The sequence below is a fragment of the Talpa occidentalis genome, unplaced genomic scaffold (genome assembly GCF_014898055.3).
Source record: "Talpa occidentalis isolate TD23 unplaced genomic scaffold, MPIMG_talOcc4v2.1 talOcc4.10, whole genome shotgun sequence".
In the NCBI taxonomy this organism is placed as follows: domain Eukaryota; kingdom Metazoa; phylum Chordata; class Mammalia; order Eulipotyphla; family Talpidae; genus Talpa; species Talpa occidentalis.
The window spans coordinates 33,665,013-33,682,224 of NW_023600993.1; the positions used below are offsets into that span (position 1 = coordinate 33,665,013).

Genomic DNA, 17,212 nt, shown 5'->3' on the forward strand with positions numbered 1-17,212 from the left:
ACCATTCTGTGGGTTGCCTTCTGCTCTACTATAAATGTCCTTTGATGCACGAAAGTTTTAAACCCGTACAAGGGGTGAAGTCTCAGCACTATGAAGCTATCAGCAGCCACTGCAGCAGTAGTTCAATCCCTGGCCGGGGAACAAATCCACATTGGAAGACCTCTACTGTCTCGTCTGCTGCTCCCCCTCGGCAGTGTATTTCAGTGGCTCCACCTGTTCTGCTCCCCAATCTGTCACTGGTGAATCCTCTCTCTCTCTCTCTCTCTCTCTCTCTCTCTCTCTCTCTCTCTCTCTCTCTCTCTCTCTTTCTCTCTCTCTCTCTCACACACACACGCACACCCTCTGGCCTATACCCTAGTTCTTTTTTTTAAAGATTTATTTACTTACACATACAAGAGCTGGGGTGCAGGCTAGAAGTGTCAGGGGTGAGAGAACGGACCAGAGACAGAGCAGGGAGCAGAAGAGGCAGATTGACTGAAATACACTGCTGAGGGGAGCACCGGGCAAAACTGGAGAGGTCTGCTGCATCATGTGAGTCACCTCCCTGACTGGAGATCGAACTCATGCGGTAATGGCTATGGATAGCTTCATAGTGCTGATTCTTAACCTCCTGCACTACCAGGGAGGCCCTTACACCCCAGTTCTTGTATGCACAAATAAAATAAATTTTTAGAAAAATAATAAAGTTCTATGCAGTCCAATTTATATTTAGATTTGTTACCTGTGCTTTTCGTGTCACATTCAAGAAATCATTGCCAGTTCAACGTCATAAAGCCTTTTTCTGTATTTTCTAAGAGTTTTATAGTTTTAGCTTTTCATATTTAGTTCTTTGATCCATTTTGAGTTAATTTTTGAATATGCTGCAAAGAAACCAACTTCTTTGGATGTAGATACCAGTTTTCCTTATACCATTTGTTGAAAAGACTATCTTCTCTCTCTTAAAATGATCTTGGTACCACTGTCTAAAGTCATTTCAACACATATGCAAGAGTTTATTTTTGGACTCTATTCTACTCCGTGGTCTACATATCTAGCTTGAAGTCAGTACCATACTGTTTTGAAAATGGTAGCATGATAGTAAGTTTTGAAACCAGGAAGCATGAGACCTCCAACTTTATTCTTTTCAATATTATTTCAGCTGTTCAGGATCCTATAAGATTCCAAGAGTCTTAAGATGGACTTTTTTTTTTTTTTTTTTAAGATTTATTTATTTATTTATTTATACAAGCACTGGGTACAGTCAGAAGCGCGGGAGGGTGAGAGAATTCACCAGAGCCAGAGTGGGGAACAGAACAGGCAGACTGACTAAATACACTGCCGAGTGGAGCAGCGGGACCCTCGCCGGCGGCCGGGGATTGAACCGGCACTGCAGAGGCTGTGGGCAGCTTCACAGTCCAGCGCTCAACCGCTGCCAGGGGAGGCCCAAGATGGACTTTTCAATTGATATTTTTACCCCAAAAGTGGTTTGAATTTTTGAGGGAAAACATCCATCCTTTGAAAAAGTATTGTAAATATTCCTTCCAGAGACTGACATTTCACTGTTGTTTTGGAAGTTCCTGGAAGCTCAGTTGGAGTAATCATTTGCATCCTCTTTTCTATACTGGAGAAATTTTCACAAGAAATAAATCCTCAAATATTTATGTAAAAATCATTAAAATTATATTATTCAATTTTCTTCTTTAAAAATTAGGATGAGAGTACCAAAATACAAGTAGCAAAAACTAACTAAATTGAGAAATTGTCAATTCAACAATAATTGCTGGAGACTTCAATACCCCACTTTCAGTAATGGATAGAATAACTAGACAAAACACCAACAAGGAACAAAAAACCTGAACAACCTAAAAACTAACTAGACATAACAGCAGAATACACGTCTTCTCAAGTATACATGAAACATTCTCCAGGTCAGATCATATGTTAGGCTATAATACAAGCCTGAATATATTCATTGAAATCACGTAAAGTATGTTCTCCATCCACAAAGGAAAGAAATTATCAAGCAATAACAGAAAGTAGTTAGGGATATTCACAAATATGCAGAAATTAACAACATACTGCTAAATAACCAATAGGTCAAAGAAAGTAGAAATTGAGATGAATAAAAATGGAAATGCAACATATCAAAATTTATGGGAGCAGCTGAAGCAGCGCTTAGTGAGAAATTTATAGCTGCAAATACCTCTATTAAAAGGGGTAAACAAGGAAAGGAGGAAAGAATATGCATTGGAGCAAAGAAAGTTTGTTCAATAAATGGTGCTGGGAAAACTGGGTTGCTACATGCAAAAGAATAAAGCTTGACTACTACCTCACACCATACACAAAAACCAACTCAAAATGGATTAAAGACCTAGACATAAGACCTGAAACCATAAAATACATAGAAGGAAATATTGGTGAAACACTATATGATATGCACATCAAAGACATATTTACAGACACATCACCCAAAGCAGTGATAGAGAAAGCAAAGATAAACAGCTGGGACTACATCAAATTAAAGAGCTTCTGCACAGCAAAAGAGACAATAACAAAAACAAAGAGAAACCCCACCGACTGGGAGAATATTTTGGCACACAACACTAATGATAAAGGACTGATCACAAAAATCTGCAAAGAGCTGATGAGACTCCACAAAAACAAAGAAAATAATCCAGTCAAAAAATAGGCAGAAGAGCTAAAAAGAAACTTCTCTGAAGAGGAAATGCAAATGGCCAACAGGCATATGAAAAAATGTTCAACATCCCTTGTAATCAGGGAAATGCAAATCAAAACTACCATGAGATACCATCGTACACCAGTGAGAATGGCACATATTTAAAAAACTAGCAACAACAAATGTTGGCAAGGTTGTAGAGAAAAAGGAACTCTCCTGCACTGTTGGTGGGAGTGCAAACTGGTCCAATCACTATGGAGAGCTGTGTGGAGATTTCTGGACCTACTAAACATAGAGCTTCCATATGATCCAGCCATTCCACTCCTAGGTATTTACCCAAAGGACACAGAAACATTAATTCCAAAGAGCACCTGCACCCCTATGTTTATAGCAGTACTCTTTACAATAGCTAAGCTTTGGAAACAACCCACATCCCCCAAAATAGATGACTGGATCAAGAAGATGTGGTACATATACACCATGGAATATTACGCAGCATTCCAAAAAGATGAACACATGCAATTTGCAGCAACATGGATGGCGCTGGAAGGGATCATGCTCAGCGAAATAAGCCAGAAAGAAAAAGAAAAATAACGGATGGTCTCACTCATAGCAGGAATCTAGAAAACTTAAGTAAGGGACAGGAAAAAGAATAACTATAAGAAAGTAAAAATCGGGCCTCCCCAGTGGCGCAGTGGTTGAGCGCTGGGTTGCGAAGCTGCTCGCGGCCTCTGCAGCGCCGGTTCGATCCCCGGCTGCTCCCCTGCCACCGGAGGAGGGTCCCACATGGCGCGCAGACCTCTCCTGCCGCCCGCTGCTCCCCTCAGCAGTGTACTTCGGTCCTTCTGCCTGCTCTGCTCCCCGCTCTGGCTCTGGTGAATTCTCTCACCCTCCCGCGCTTCTGACTGTACCCAGTGCATGTATAAACAAAACAAACAAACAAACAAACAAATAAATAAATAAAACATGCCTCTATTAAAAAATTAAAAAAAAAAAAAAAAGTAAAAATCAAAATCAACAAACAACTATGAACCAGAGACACTCTATGGAGGGTGGGGGGCAGGAGGGGAGGGATTGGGATCAAAATAAGGGGATTGCAATTGTATGGGGAATATAAAAATAAAAAAAAATTATATAAAAAAAAGGGGGAGCCTCCCCGGTGGCGCAGCGGTTGAGCGCTGGGTTGTGAAGCTGCCTGCAGCCTCTACAGCGCAGGTTCAATCCCCGGCTGCTCCCCGGCCACCAGAGTTGGGTCCCACATGGCACGCAGACCTCTCCTGCCGCCCGCTGCTCCCCTCAGCAGTGTACTTCGGTCCTTCTGCCTGCTCTGCTCCCTGCTCTGGCTCTGGTGAATTCTCTCGCCCTCCCGCGCTTCTGACTGTACCTAGTGCTTGTATAAATAAATAATAAATAAATAAATAAAATATTTAAAAAAAAAGGGGGGGTAAACAAGGGCCTCCTTGGTGGCACAGGGGATTAAGCACTGCACTATGAAGCAATCCACAGTCTCTGCAACATGAGTTCGATCCCCAGCTGGCCAGGGAGCAAGCCACATGGTGCAGCAGACCTCTCCTATCTTGTCTGCTGTTCCCCTCAGCAGTGTATTTCAGTCTGCCTGTTCTGTTCCCCACTCTGTCTCTGGTGAATGCTCTTACCTCTCGCATCTCTGGCCTATACCCAAGCTCTTGTATGCATAAATAAATAAATCTTTAGAGGGGGGAGTAAACAAAACTACAAATAAGTAACTTAACCTTCTACCTTAAGAAACTAGGAAAAAGGGCATCCCTGGTGGCACAAGGGGTTAAGTCTCAGCACTATTAAGCTATCGCCAGCCACTGCAGCATGAGTTTGATCCCCAACCAGGGAGCTAAACTACAGGGCGCAGCAGACCTCTCCTTTTCACCTGCTGCTCCCCTCAGCAATGTATTGCAGTAGAGCTGCCTGTTTTGCTCCCACTTTGTCTCTGGTGAATCCTCTTACCATGCCCCCACCCCCACACCTCTGTCCTATACCCCAGTTCTTGTATGCATGAATAAAAATAAATTTAAAAAAAGAAACTAGAAAAAAAGAGAACAAACTAAACCCAAAGCAAGCAGAAGAAAGAAAATATTAGAATGCAAACAAATGAAACAGAAAGTACAAAAAACGAGGGGCTTCCCTGGTGGTACAAGGGTTAAGATGCAACCTATAAAGCGATTTGCAGCCACCGCAGCACAAGTTTGATCAGGCCAGGGAGCCTGGGAGGGAGCTAGCTGGCCAGGGAGCTACCCACATGTCGTTGCAGACCTCTCCTGACTTGCCAGCTGTTCCTCTCAGCAGTGTATTTTAGTCGATCTGCCTGTTCTGTTCCCCACTCTCTCTCTGGTGAATCCTCTCACTCCTGCCCACACCTCTGGCCTGTACCCCAGTTCTTGCATGCATAAATAAATCTTAAAAAAAAAAACTCAACAAAACCACAAACATCAATTCCTTGAAGAATTGACCAAACTGACAGACCTTTGGTTAGGCTAGTTAAGAAAAAGATGACTCTATTTACTAAATTCAGGAACAAAAGAGGTGCATTTACACCAGTTTTATAGAAACAAAAGGGTTTATAAGCTAATGCATAAGAACTTGATTGATTAACCTAGAAGAAATGGAAAAATTCCTAGAAAAAAAGAAACTACTGTATTTGATCCAAAAGGAGAACATAAGGATGGAGAATTCCAAAACTAATAATTCCTCCGGTCAGTTCTACAGTTTTTAAAAGTTAGGACTGGGAATTAGTGCCATGATTGGTGGAGTTCCTCCAAGTTTCTCTGTATAGATAGAATTCAAGAATCATCCTCTATGGTAAAGCCTAAGGCATCCAGCGATGGTTGTAGAATCCAAATGCATATAGATGTGATTTGACAGCACTTTATACCAACCAAACGAGAGTTTTCTGCCCCACACTATCTCTGATGCCAGAGACAAGACAGTGCCAGTAGCCTGGCACTGCAGAAGTGGAAACTGAGGAGTACAGTAGAGTTAATTAAGAGACGGTAAATGTTCAGTAAATACTACCCAGTTTCATAACTCAGGTGGAAAATTCTGATCCATTTTTCCCCCTGCAGTGACTAATACTTCATTGTATTGGGTTTTCCTGTTTCCAATTATACTTTCCTAGTCTCCCACCTTTGTTTCCTGGGATCAGTTCTCAAAATAAATAGTCTGGATTTTCTACCAGTGATGCCCCAAAAAGGCCTTAAAACAGGCCTTAAAAGGTCTACACCTTCCCACTGCTTTTCTGATGTTTAAGAAGATCCACCATGATATAACATATTTTGGTAGAAAAAGTATAGGGTTTGTCCGACTAGGTATACTTTCAAGCTCTATTACTAACCTAACTTCAGCTTCTTCAAATTAAAGAGATCTACTGTTTTACATTCAAAAGAGGTTTACAAACTTATCCTTATTATTGATGAGATGTATCAGAGAGAAATGAACTGTTTGAGTCAAGATTCAAGTAAAAATACAAGATTAATTTACAGTAGTTATGTGTAAATGTCTGTAGTTCTGTGAGTAAAAATCCTCTTGTCTCTGGTAAAGTATGGCTCCATGTATAATGTTTTAATTTTTCTTAGAAAGGAAAATGTTTTACATGCTACTTGAGGAGTTAAAGCAAATATCCTGTTTCTATATGTGCCTTTTGGCATAGTGTAGAGTTTCATTTTATATAGAGAAGCAAATCATATAAACAAAGTTATGGTTAAAAAGTAGAGCAAACTTACAGCTCATGAAATTATTTTGTCTTATTCAAATTCAAGACTACACAAATTCAAGACTAATGACTCACAGTATAATTAAATGCTTTGATTAGATAAAGGCTCTTAAGTTCAGTCCATAAGCTGGATTCAAAGGAGCACTAAACACCCTAGAAGTAAACATGCTGTTTACTTGCTGTTTACTGTGGATATTTCTGCGTTCTATTATTTTTATCAGAAAGCAGAAACAGAAATTAAGAAACACTAGGTACTGGTATTTTACTGATACATGCAACTCCTAGGGAAATCAAAGGAAAAAAATTAATGTTTTATTTCAGGATTCTGAAAGAAGTGGGTGGGAAGAACTCTGCATCTAGGAACACAGTGTGCAGCTTTGTCTTACTCCATTTATGGGCTGGCCACCTTATGGGTTCGCAGTAATAGCTACCCAGAAACTGTAACATTAAGGTTTATTCCTCTGATAAGATTTCACATTTTGGAATATTCAGGATTTTTCTAATTCTTTTTTTTTTTAAAGAAAAAATAATTTTTTTTTAAAGAAAGATTTATTTATTTATTTATACAAGCACTGGGTACAGTCAGAAGCATGGGAGGGTAAGAGAATTCACCAGAGCCAGAGCGGGGAACAGAACAGGCAGACTGATGAAGTGCACTGCTGAAGGGAGCAGCGGGCGCACAGGAGAGGTCTGCTCGCCATGTGGGACCCTTGCCGGTGGCTGGGGATTGAACAGGCGCAGCCTCTGCAGCAGGCAGCTTCGCAGTCCAGCGCTCAACCGCTGCGCCACCAGGAAAGGCCCAATTTTTCTAATTCTAAATCCTTTGTATTCTAGCTGATGATGCAAGAAGCAGTGAAGAAACACCAAGGATACCTTATGCATCATTCTAAAAAAGCAGTTTTACAGTGGGGCCTCCCTGGTGGTGCAAGGGGTTAAGTCTCAGCACTATCAAGCTATCAGCAGCCATTACAGCATGAGTTCAATCCCCAGCCAGGAAGCTAACCCACATGGCACAGCAGACCTCTCCTTTCTCACATGCTGCTCTCCTGAGCAGTGTCTTTCAGTCAGTCTTCCTGTTCTGCTCCCCACGGTCTCTGGTGAATCCTCTCACCTCCCACACCTCTGGCTTATACCCCAGATCTTAGATGCATAAATAAAATTTTTTTAACTTTTTTTTTGTTTCACTGCTGGTATGACCTGAGGGTTTTATTTCCCATCATATTCAGAACAGTTATCACAGTAATCTATTCTGACCACAACAGAAACCACTAATAACACTGCCTTTTGTGGAGCACTTAGTGTACTGCATCTAGCCCCAGGCAATGTAAATAATAGTAACTTGTCTCTGTGGCAGCACAGAGGTTTATTCCACAAATAATTTGTGGTTAAGTGTTGTTAAGTCTTCACTGTAATGGAATAGCATCAATATTAAACAGAGCAACAATCCACTTTTACATGACTCTGTATCTTTGTCCAGAATCCTCTCTAATCTCCCAGACCCACCACATTATTAGTTCGAAGAGGGAAGAAGCCAACTGTAGCCACACCTCATTTCACTTTTGTTAAAATGCATATATATAAGATTTAAGAATTGTCCCCATCACCAAAAGCTTTAATTCTAGGGTATCTATAAGAAAACCAGAATTGTGAATTATTTATTATAATATTTAAATTTGTGTGCTTCAAAGCTAAAAAAGACTAGAGCTCTACAAGGAAAGCTAAGAACATTAAATTAAAGCTTTCTTAATAAAAAGAAGTGTTCACCAAACTAAAAAAAAAAAGTCTTTTATGCCACGCAAATTACTTTAGGCATAGAATTCTTACAATGGTTTAATTCATTCAACATACTACATTTGCAAATCTATGTACCATAAAGAAACATTAACCCAGAATGGTAAGGAAACCAAGCAATCCATTTAATTTTTCCCAATACATAGCATACTAGATTATCAAATAATAAAGTAACAATATACTGTTGAATATAACAAGTTTTATTTGATAAGTTATGAAAAGTTTTGGAATAACTTCTTATTGCTACTCTGCCAACTGTCTTTTTCACCAGATGCCATAAAATATCAAACAGTCATTTGGGCTTCTTAGTATCGCTAACAGATTCTGGATAACAGGGAGTTTACACTGAGAATCAAAAATGACAAAGTAACTAAAAGAATGTAGAAAAAGGAAAAACCCCACACAATTATTATAGGTGGGAAGAGAAGCTTTGTCAGACTGAGAACTCATGCCTCAGTTTTTATTTACAAAACTCATCTTAGTCATATTATACTTCAATAATTAAGACCCCAACCAAATCCAGTTCATAGGTGTTAATGTAAGACATTTATTAGTGTAGATTATTTAGCACAATGATCACATAAAAATGTTCCAAGATACAAATCGTTGAAGTCAATGTCACCAAAAAAAAAAAAGGAAAAAAAACACACTTAGGTGCATGAACAAAGTTATAAAAATATTATTTAAAAACAAAATTATAAAAAAAGAGAGAGAGATTGCATATAAGACAAATTACATTTCAGCAGAGCAATCCTCACTAGTCCGGTCACCTCACCAGTGAGATATTGGACCACGCAGGTATAACCATCATGGCAATACAGCATTTAATTATAGGACTGGATACTTCATATGAAGCTATATATGAAACATGAAATTATTTCTATCAAAATTAAATATCCAACTGAAACAGAGAGAGCTGATAATATATACCAAAATTTAGCTAGCTATTAGTAGGAAATTTCAACAATATCATAAAGTCAAAAGGAAAATGCTTGGGAAAAAAATCTTCAAACACAAATAAACATAACAAATGGAAATAAAAGCGGAAAAAAATCAATGTCAACAATGAAATGTGAGTGTGTGCCTTTGACCACAGCCACAGGAGCACTGCATCCAGGCTGCGGAGACTCATTAGGATAGAAAGATGTCAAAAGCGTTTTTTTAAAAGTTAACACTACCAGTTTTGAAAAATTCTCTGGCCAAAAAAAAAAAAAAATCACACATCCAAGTAAAAAGAAACTGTTTTATTTGATGATATGCTCTACTATGGTAGGAGTTTTTATATTTTGTAACTATTTAAAAGGTAACTGTAAGTTCTTCTCTCTAGAACTTAAGAGTGAGTCCCTTTAGTGCTTTCTCCCAAGAATCCACAGAAGGAATTTTTTGCAGAGAAATCAATCCTATGATCAGAAGAGGACATGCTTCCTAATTTCCAAAAGTCAAGGCAGAGGCTCAATTTAAACTTACATAATATTATGACTTTATAATTTCAAGAGTTTTGTATCAGAAGATCTAAAATAATGTACATCTTGAAATCTTCTTCAGAACCTGATTCCATTTCTTTACTTTAATCTGAAACAATGAGTAACGTGGCAATTTCAAAAACCTTCATAATCAGTAAGAGGACTGAAAATTTAGGATTATTTCACAGTCCACATCTTAAACCAGAACTCCTCTAAGATTTCAAAACACAGCCCATGGTTTTTGTATCCTACTTATAAAAATATCAAAGCTTAGCAACACTGGTGGCTTGGATAAGCCTCATTGGCTACAATACTGCCAGTGCGTAAAAGTAATCAAAGCATATCATCTGAAAAGATTCACAGTACTTAACCCAAATAGTTTCAGATTTTTTTTTAGCTATTAGATTGAAAAAATGAGGAACAGTAAATCCCACTGAGACCATCCTCAGACTGTGAGAATTATAGAATTATAAAGACTAATGTAGATGGCAAAGGACCTGACACATAGATCTTCATGTGTGATCCGCCAATCCTATCATATGCTGCACAGAGGCACCACCAGAGCTAAAAAGGATATTAATTGTTAATTGAGTTTGAGTTTATTCTATGAGATAATAATTTCATTAGAAATCTGATGAATTGGTTGTGGTTCTTCAAGTTGTCACAATTTAGTTTCATTCTTGCCTTGTTACAGAAAAAGTTATTTTTTATCTAAATCAACTTGTTGATTTATAGTTGTTCTAACAAGATTCCATTTTTGTTGCAGTTTTCAATTGTTATTTTGAGATTGCATGATCACACAAAAGTAATTTTAATTATAAAATTTCATACACAATAGTACGGTTGTCAAATTTTCAAGAGAATCTAAGCCTAGTCAAACAGATCAAAATTTCATAATAGAAATAATTTCAGCCCACCCTGCAAATAATAAAGGATGATTTAATTTGAGGAAATATTTTTCAAAGTTTCAGAGCTAATTTAACTTAGAAAACTTCAAATTAGTCATCATTATTCATATTTTAGTGAGGTTGCGAGAAAGAGCCTAAATGATCATCCTTCCTTAAAAGCAAGGTCACAGAGGGAGGAATGAGAAAGAGGAAAAGGGAGGCTCACTGCAGTACTGGTGGACTCAATCCCTTTATGAAAGCACATGTTCTCATTTGGTGTCAGAATACCCTGGTTCATGTTGAAGAACTGAAGATCAAATGAAAAAGGCCAACTGAAAATGTTGAACAAAAAGAAAAATATGAGATGAACTAAGTGATAAAATGAGTTTTAAAGAACAAGAAAAAAAAGACATTAGAATAACCTTTACCAAAAAAAAAAAAAAATACTAAAACGAATTCATCTTCTACTTTGTGCTCACAAAGGGAAAGGAGGTCCCATCAAGCCCTGCAGGGCACAAAAGGAAGTAGGTGGTTTGCTCAGGCATCAGCAGAATTAGGCCCCGAAGAACTACCCTCAGCTTCTTCTATATGGTGTCCAGGAAGGAAAAGCAAAGCTCTGCAAAATGCTGCAGGTTTTAGAAGTGTAACGGTGCTTAGGAAAGATCACTGGTCTGGTGTTGCAGCAGCCCCAGTGTTGAGACACACGCTAGGCTTCTAGGAGGAGAAAAATAGGAAGGGAGGAAGAAGTAGGAAGGGGAAGGAAAGGGTAGAAAAGCACAGGTTATTAGTAAACAGCAAGTTCAAAACAGCAAGATGCTCATAAATCCTTTATACACTATCAGTGGAGATGGTCTGCTCATAAGAATACAGGTAACATTCTGAAGGAAACAGAAATAGGAGTTTTCAAAATGCCACTAAACTACACGTTCCAGTTAGTGTTGACCAAATTAGAATGAAGTCAACATGCTCCAAAAACATGCACTCTTCACCCTGGCCCCCTCCCTATTCCTTCCCATGCACGAATGGAGCATGAATATTTTCAGTAAAGCATCTGTTTTAATACAGTTAAGTGAACTAATTCAGAACTCAAACATCTTCACAGGTACACAAACTATATTCTGCCCAAAGATGGAGCAGTGCCCAACAGCAGAAGGACATGCTCTTCTAACACCACTGGGCAGTTTCTGAACAGCCTGGCTCTCAGAAGTTCCCACCAGGGAACTATGTCTTGAAACAGCAAGGGTCAGGCTGTATGTTATCCCTGTTCTTTTTTCCTGCACTATTAATATTTGGCAATGAGAAACAATTGCTACATGAAGTTTGGGTCTCTTCTGGTCAGACAACATCCTGCTGGAATAGAGATCTCCACTAAAGTTTGATAGCTGTTTCCCTCGTGGATAGAAGCAGTCTTCACCCTTTCAACTGGCTAATCAAATCAGTTCCCTCCAGTCTTGCATTCCCTAGCACTGCCTCCCACATAAAGCAAATTAATTTATTATATTTTTAAATTTTATGTTCAAGCTCCCTCTTTAATCACAGGAACATTTCTATAAATGTTTTTTGAAGCCAAATTACGTAAATGACAGGCCTCAAAGTGGCCACAAAAAAGTCTATACAACTAAGACTATCAAAGAAATACAATATTTCCGTTCACAAACCTGGAAGGTAAGGTAGCACTTCTGATTGTTTCTAGATTTCAAAAGTTACTAATCTATGAGTTGCTAAATAAGGATGCTAATATCATTGGGGTAAGTTAATAATCACAATAAATAGAACATAGTCATCATTAAACCTGAGGTACAAAAATATATACAAAATTTCTAAAAATCACAGAATAAAAAGCAAATCCTGGGATAACTGCTTGCAAACAGAGGCTTTTGGGAAGCCTTAGAAACCAAGAAATCCTGTGACAGATCAAGGAAAGGCTTATCAAGGCTGAGGCTCCATACAAGAGTCACTATAATAGTACTTACCCAGACTGTAATAAAGTGAAGCAAAAGTTTATGCCCCAGTTAAGAGCATACTCTGCTGCAGATGACAATGTGCTTGAGCATTAGAAGTCTACTCTCTGGATCAACAGTATGAGTCTGAGCACAACTGCAAATTAAGTGCAGTTATTTATAAAAATCCAACATAACTCATATCAGCTACCCAAGAAAACATTTAGATAGCAAACACATCCTGTGGGATCCTGCTTTCCTTTGAGAATTTTGCTCCTGGGCAGATACTGGGGTTGGGGAAGGGGATGCAGGAAGTTGTGCTAGTTAGGAGATGGGAATCTATAGGAACTCTTAGTCCTAGTCCTAGCTGACAAAATATCAAACTCTAGAAAGGGTTAGGAGTTAAAAGTTAGAAAGATTTAAAAAGTAACAGTTAAAAGAAAAGTAAAAGAAAAATAGGGCAAACAAGAAAGGAACTTTTAATTTGTAGTTCAAATGTTTTCTAACACTAGCTGTGGAAAGCAAACTAAGTGCACAGTGTGCATTTAGGGAAGAGACCTGCCTACAAAGCTGTAGTAGCCAAAGGTCCCCAGTGTAACATTTCGGTGATCATTCTGCATCTGCAAGTATATTTTTAAGGTTGATTTAGCTTCTGTATGATACAATTACAACAAACATTCAAAGACTATCAAAGGAAATTTACTCTTCTTTTTCCATTGATGAAGATTTTTGTGGCAGATGCCCTGGATTTAAATATATCCAACAAGAAACAATAATATCCTTGGAAGAAATAATCTAGATGCTTCCACTAACAATCCTCCTCAAAGGAGCTTATTAACATGTTTACTGCGGCTGTTTTCAGCCACATATTTGGGGAATCCTAAGAACCACTTACCTGTAGAATCATTTCCTCCTATTCCATGATCACCGTTGGCTAGCACTGCTGGTTTAGAAGATGGAGGACCTGCAACAACCACAAATAATTATCCATTGCGACAGATCCACTATTTGTGACAGAAAAACAGATCTATGTCTACTAGAATTTGTGTCACTCTTCATAACACTGGCTTAAAGTACATAAAGAGCTATCAAATTTTAAAGATCCAATAAAAGGAAACCCAGTGACAAAGAATAGAACTGAGCCATTGATGTCCACACGGTGCCCAAGTTCTGTTAATATCCCCACTGGAGAAAAGGTCTTCCTAAATGCAAGCCAATGTCTTTTCAGCTCTGTAAACTGTCAAAGATTACCTTATACTCAATAAAAACATCATCAAGTCCTATGGTTTACAATCTATGATTCAAATAAAATGTTTCAAGCACACAGAACCATTTAAAATAACCTCCACATAAATGTCCAGGGCACCATCATTGTTCCTGTACATGAGAATTATGCAGAGGTCATCAGAAGCACTTCTAGAAGCAGAGGAGTTTTTGTTCTTTTTTTAATTTTAGTTATTCTAATAGGAGTGTTTTGGGATCTCATTCCCTAATAACTAAAGATGTTAAACATCTTTTCATGTGTTTATTTGTCATCCCTTTATTTTCCTTTGGTGAATTGAACAGTCAATTTTTTGGACTATTTTTCAATTGGTTGTTTCCTTACCATTGACTTGTAAGAATTATATTATATATTCTGGCTACCAATCCTTTATCAGGTGAATTTTGCAAATGTTTTCTCCCAGTCTTTACCTTGTATTTTCATTTTAACTGTGTGTTTTGAAGAGTAAAAGTTTTACTTTTTTAAAAAAGTTTAATAATAACGTGGCTTCAGAGGACATCTTAAATCATTTAGCTAAGACCAGGGAGGTTACAGAAGAAAGGGGAGGTCAATTAGGGAGGTTATCAGGGAAGGCACAGTAGACAAAAGTATGCAAATTTAATCCTGCCTTCTCCACTGAAAAGAGCTAGAGATTAGGTCTTTCTAGTACACACCCTTACAGAAGTATATCTTTTGTTTTGTTTTGTTTTTTTTAAGATTTATTTATTTATACAAGCACTGGGTACAGTCAGAAGCACGGGAGGGCGAGAGAATTCACCAGAGCCAGAGCAGGGAGCAGAGCAGGCAGAAGGACCGAAGTACACTGCTGAGGGGAGCAGCGGGCGGCAGGAGAGATCTGCGTGCCATGTGGGACCCTCACCCTGTGGCCGGGGATTGAACCGGCGCTGCGGAGGCTGCGGGCAGCTTCGCAACCCAGCGCTCAACCGCTGCGCCACCCGGGAGGCCCCAGAAGTATATCTTTTTTAAAAGCAACGTTGACCCACCCTTCATATTCCCTCCCATTAAATCAGACTTTTGCCGGGCCTCCCCTGGTGGTGCAGCGGTTGAGCGCTGGGTTGCGAGGCTGCCCGCAGCCTCTGTAGCTCAGTTCCATCCCCGGCCACCGGTGACGGTCCCACAAAAAAAAAAAAAAAAAATCAGACTTTTGCCAAAAAGGACATATTTGGGGATGGCAGATTTTTGCTTCCCTATACAAGCAAGGAAATCTAGGAAAGAGCTGGATGTTTTAGAGATGTAGAACTGGAAACCATCTCTAAGCACAACAGGGGTTCAGAGTAAAGGCAAATACTTCAAGATAATACTGGAAGATGGTGGTTAAAGGGGAAACCTGGAGGTTTTCCCTTTGTGGATAAATATTGCAGGTAACTACAGGGTCTCCCTTGGTGGCGCAGGCAGTTGAGCGCAGTGCTGTGAAGCTGTCCGCAGCCTCTGCAGTGGCGGTTCAATCCCAGCTGGCTGGCAAGGGTCCCACATGGCGCCGCAGACCTCTCCTGTCGTACCCCTCAGCAGTGTATTTCATCAGTCTGCCTGTTCTGTTCCCTGCTGTCTCTGGTGAATCCTTTCACCCTCCGGCACATCTGGCCTGTACCCCAGTTCTTATATGAAAATAAATAAATAAATCTTAAAAAAATATATATTGCGATTAACTATAAAGCAACAGATTTTTTTTAAGATTTATTTTTATTTATTTATGCATTTAAGAACTAAGGTGTAGGCCAGAAGTGCAGGGGGTGAGAAGATTCACCAGAGACAAGAGTGGGGAGCAGAACAGGCAGCTCTACTGAAATACACTGCTGAGAGGAACAGCAGGCAAGACAGGAGAGGTCTGCTGTGCATCCTGGCCGGGTTCAAACTCATGCCACAGTGGCTGGCGATGCTTGATAGAGCTGAGACTTTAACCCCTATGCCACTGGGAGGCCCCAAAGCAACAGATTTTTAAACTTTCATGGGGGAAGACAGGGTCCTGCTTGTCCTTCAATGATTATCTTCCAAATATTTATTTTTCAGTAATCATACTTGCATTTTTCATAGAGTACATGGTCTACATAGAGTTACTTAGAAAGCTGTGATGAACACAACCGCCTTATAAACATGCCAACCATATGGCTGCCATTTGCTTATATTAGACTGTTCTGAAACCTGGATAGCAGTTCCCCAGATACCCACAGGGCCAACTTTGTCCACTTCATTATAAATGGGCTTTGAAAACAACAGCTGGTATTTTCCATAAGCAAGTAAATCTGTATCACAGTACCCAACATCAGTTAGGCCTAGAAGAGGTGATCCTTCTGTCTTCCATCCTACTTGGTCTACAATCTTTCTTGGCAACAAGTACCCAGCCTCTAGGACCTCAAATCCTAGTCCCTGCATCTCCTCTCTTAATATTTAATCTAAGGAATACTGCTAAGTGTAGATAATTTTGATGCAAATATGCTCATTGCATTATGTTAACAAAAACTATACAACCAAATGTTCAATGGTAGGAAAAATAGTTACAACTACATTTTTAAACCAAATACGGCAAAAATTACCAAAGTGGGACAGTAGGGGAGGAGAGGGAGGTTTGTTTTTCTGCAATGACAATGTACTGTTACTTTGATAAAAGTCAGATTTTGAAAACAGATTGTGTACATATGGCACATGGTAAAGACCTTTTTGTCTAATGCAAACACAAGAATTAAGGCAGAGTAGAGCTACTTCATGTTTCTGTAGCTGGTGAACCCAAGTACCTCAATTAACTGAAATCTGCTTTCCATCAGCAAGACTGTGACAGTTCCACCACTGAACATGTGGGAGATTAAAAGTTTTAAATTTGGGGCCTCCCTAGTGGTGCAGGAGTTAAGTCTCAGTGCTGTCAAGCTAGCTATCAAACTATCACCAGTCACTGTGGTAGGAGTTCAATCCCTGGCCAGGGAGCTACTACCCACATGGCACAGCAGACCTCTCCTGTCTTGCCTGTTGCTCCCCTCTGCAGTGTATTTCAGTAGATCTGCCTGCTTTGCTCACCACTCTGTCTCTGGTGAATCCTCTCACTCCCCGTACCTCTGACCTATATATGCCCCAGTTCTTGCATGCATGCATAAATAAAATAGATCTTTAAAAAAAAGTTTTAAATTTTGAAGAAAACTAATTGATCATTTTTTCTTTCATGCTTTTGGTGAGGCATGCAAGAAGTCTTTGCATTTTGTATACAGTATAAGAGAAACATCTAAGTGCATAATTTTGCATGTACAACATCAAATTGTTCCTGTATCATTTGTTGAAAAAATTATCCTTATTCCACTAAATTGTCTTTGCAACTTTATGAAAATTAATTAATCATGTTATGTATAGGCCTAATTCTGGACTCTTCTCTTCCACTGCCCTCTATGCCTGTGCATTTTATCAATACAACATCATCTTGATGTTGTATTGTAAAAAGTCTTGAAATGAGGTATGTGAGTCCTCTAAC

At 39.1% G+C, this 17,212-nt stretch overlaps 1 protein-coding gene across 5 annotated transcripts in view; it reads right to left on the reverse strand.

Moving 5' to 3' along the window:
• The window catches only part of MAP4 (microtubule associated protein 4), a 165,857-nt gene that overhangs the window by 72,797 nt on the left and 75,848 nt on the right, over window positions 1–17,212 (reverse strand). For all 5 annotated transcript variants that reach the window (XM_054693843.1, XM_054693840.1, XM_054693845.1 and 2 more), the window contains exon 3: window positions 13,375–13,443. In XM_054693843.1, coding sequence (XP_054549818.1) covers window positions 13,375–13,443 — 69 coding nt within the window. The remainder of the gene's footprint in view (window positions 1–13,374; window positions 13,444–17,212) is intronic.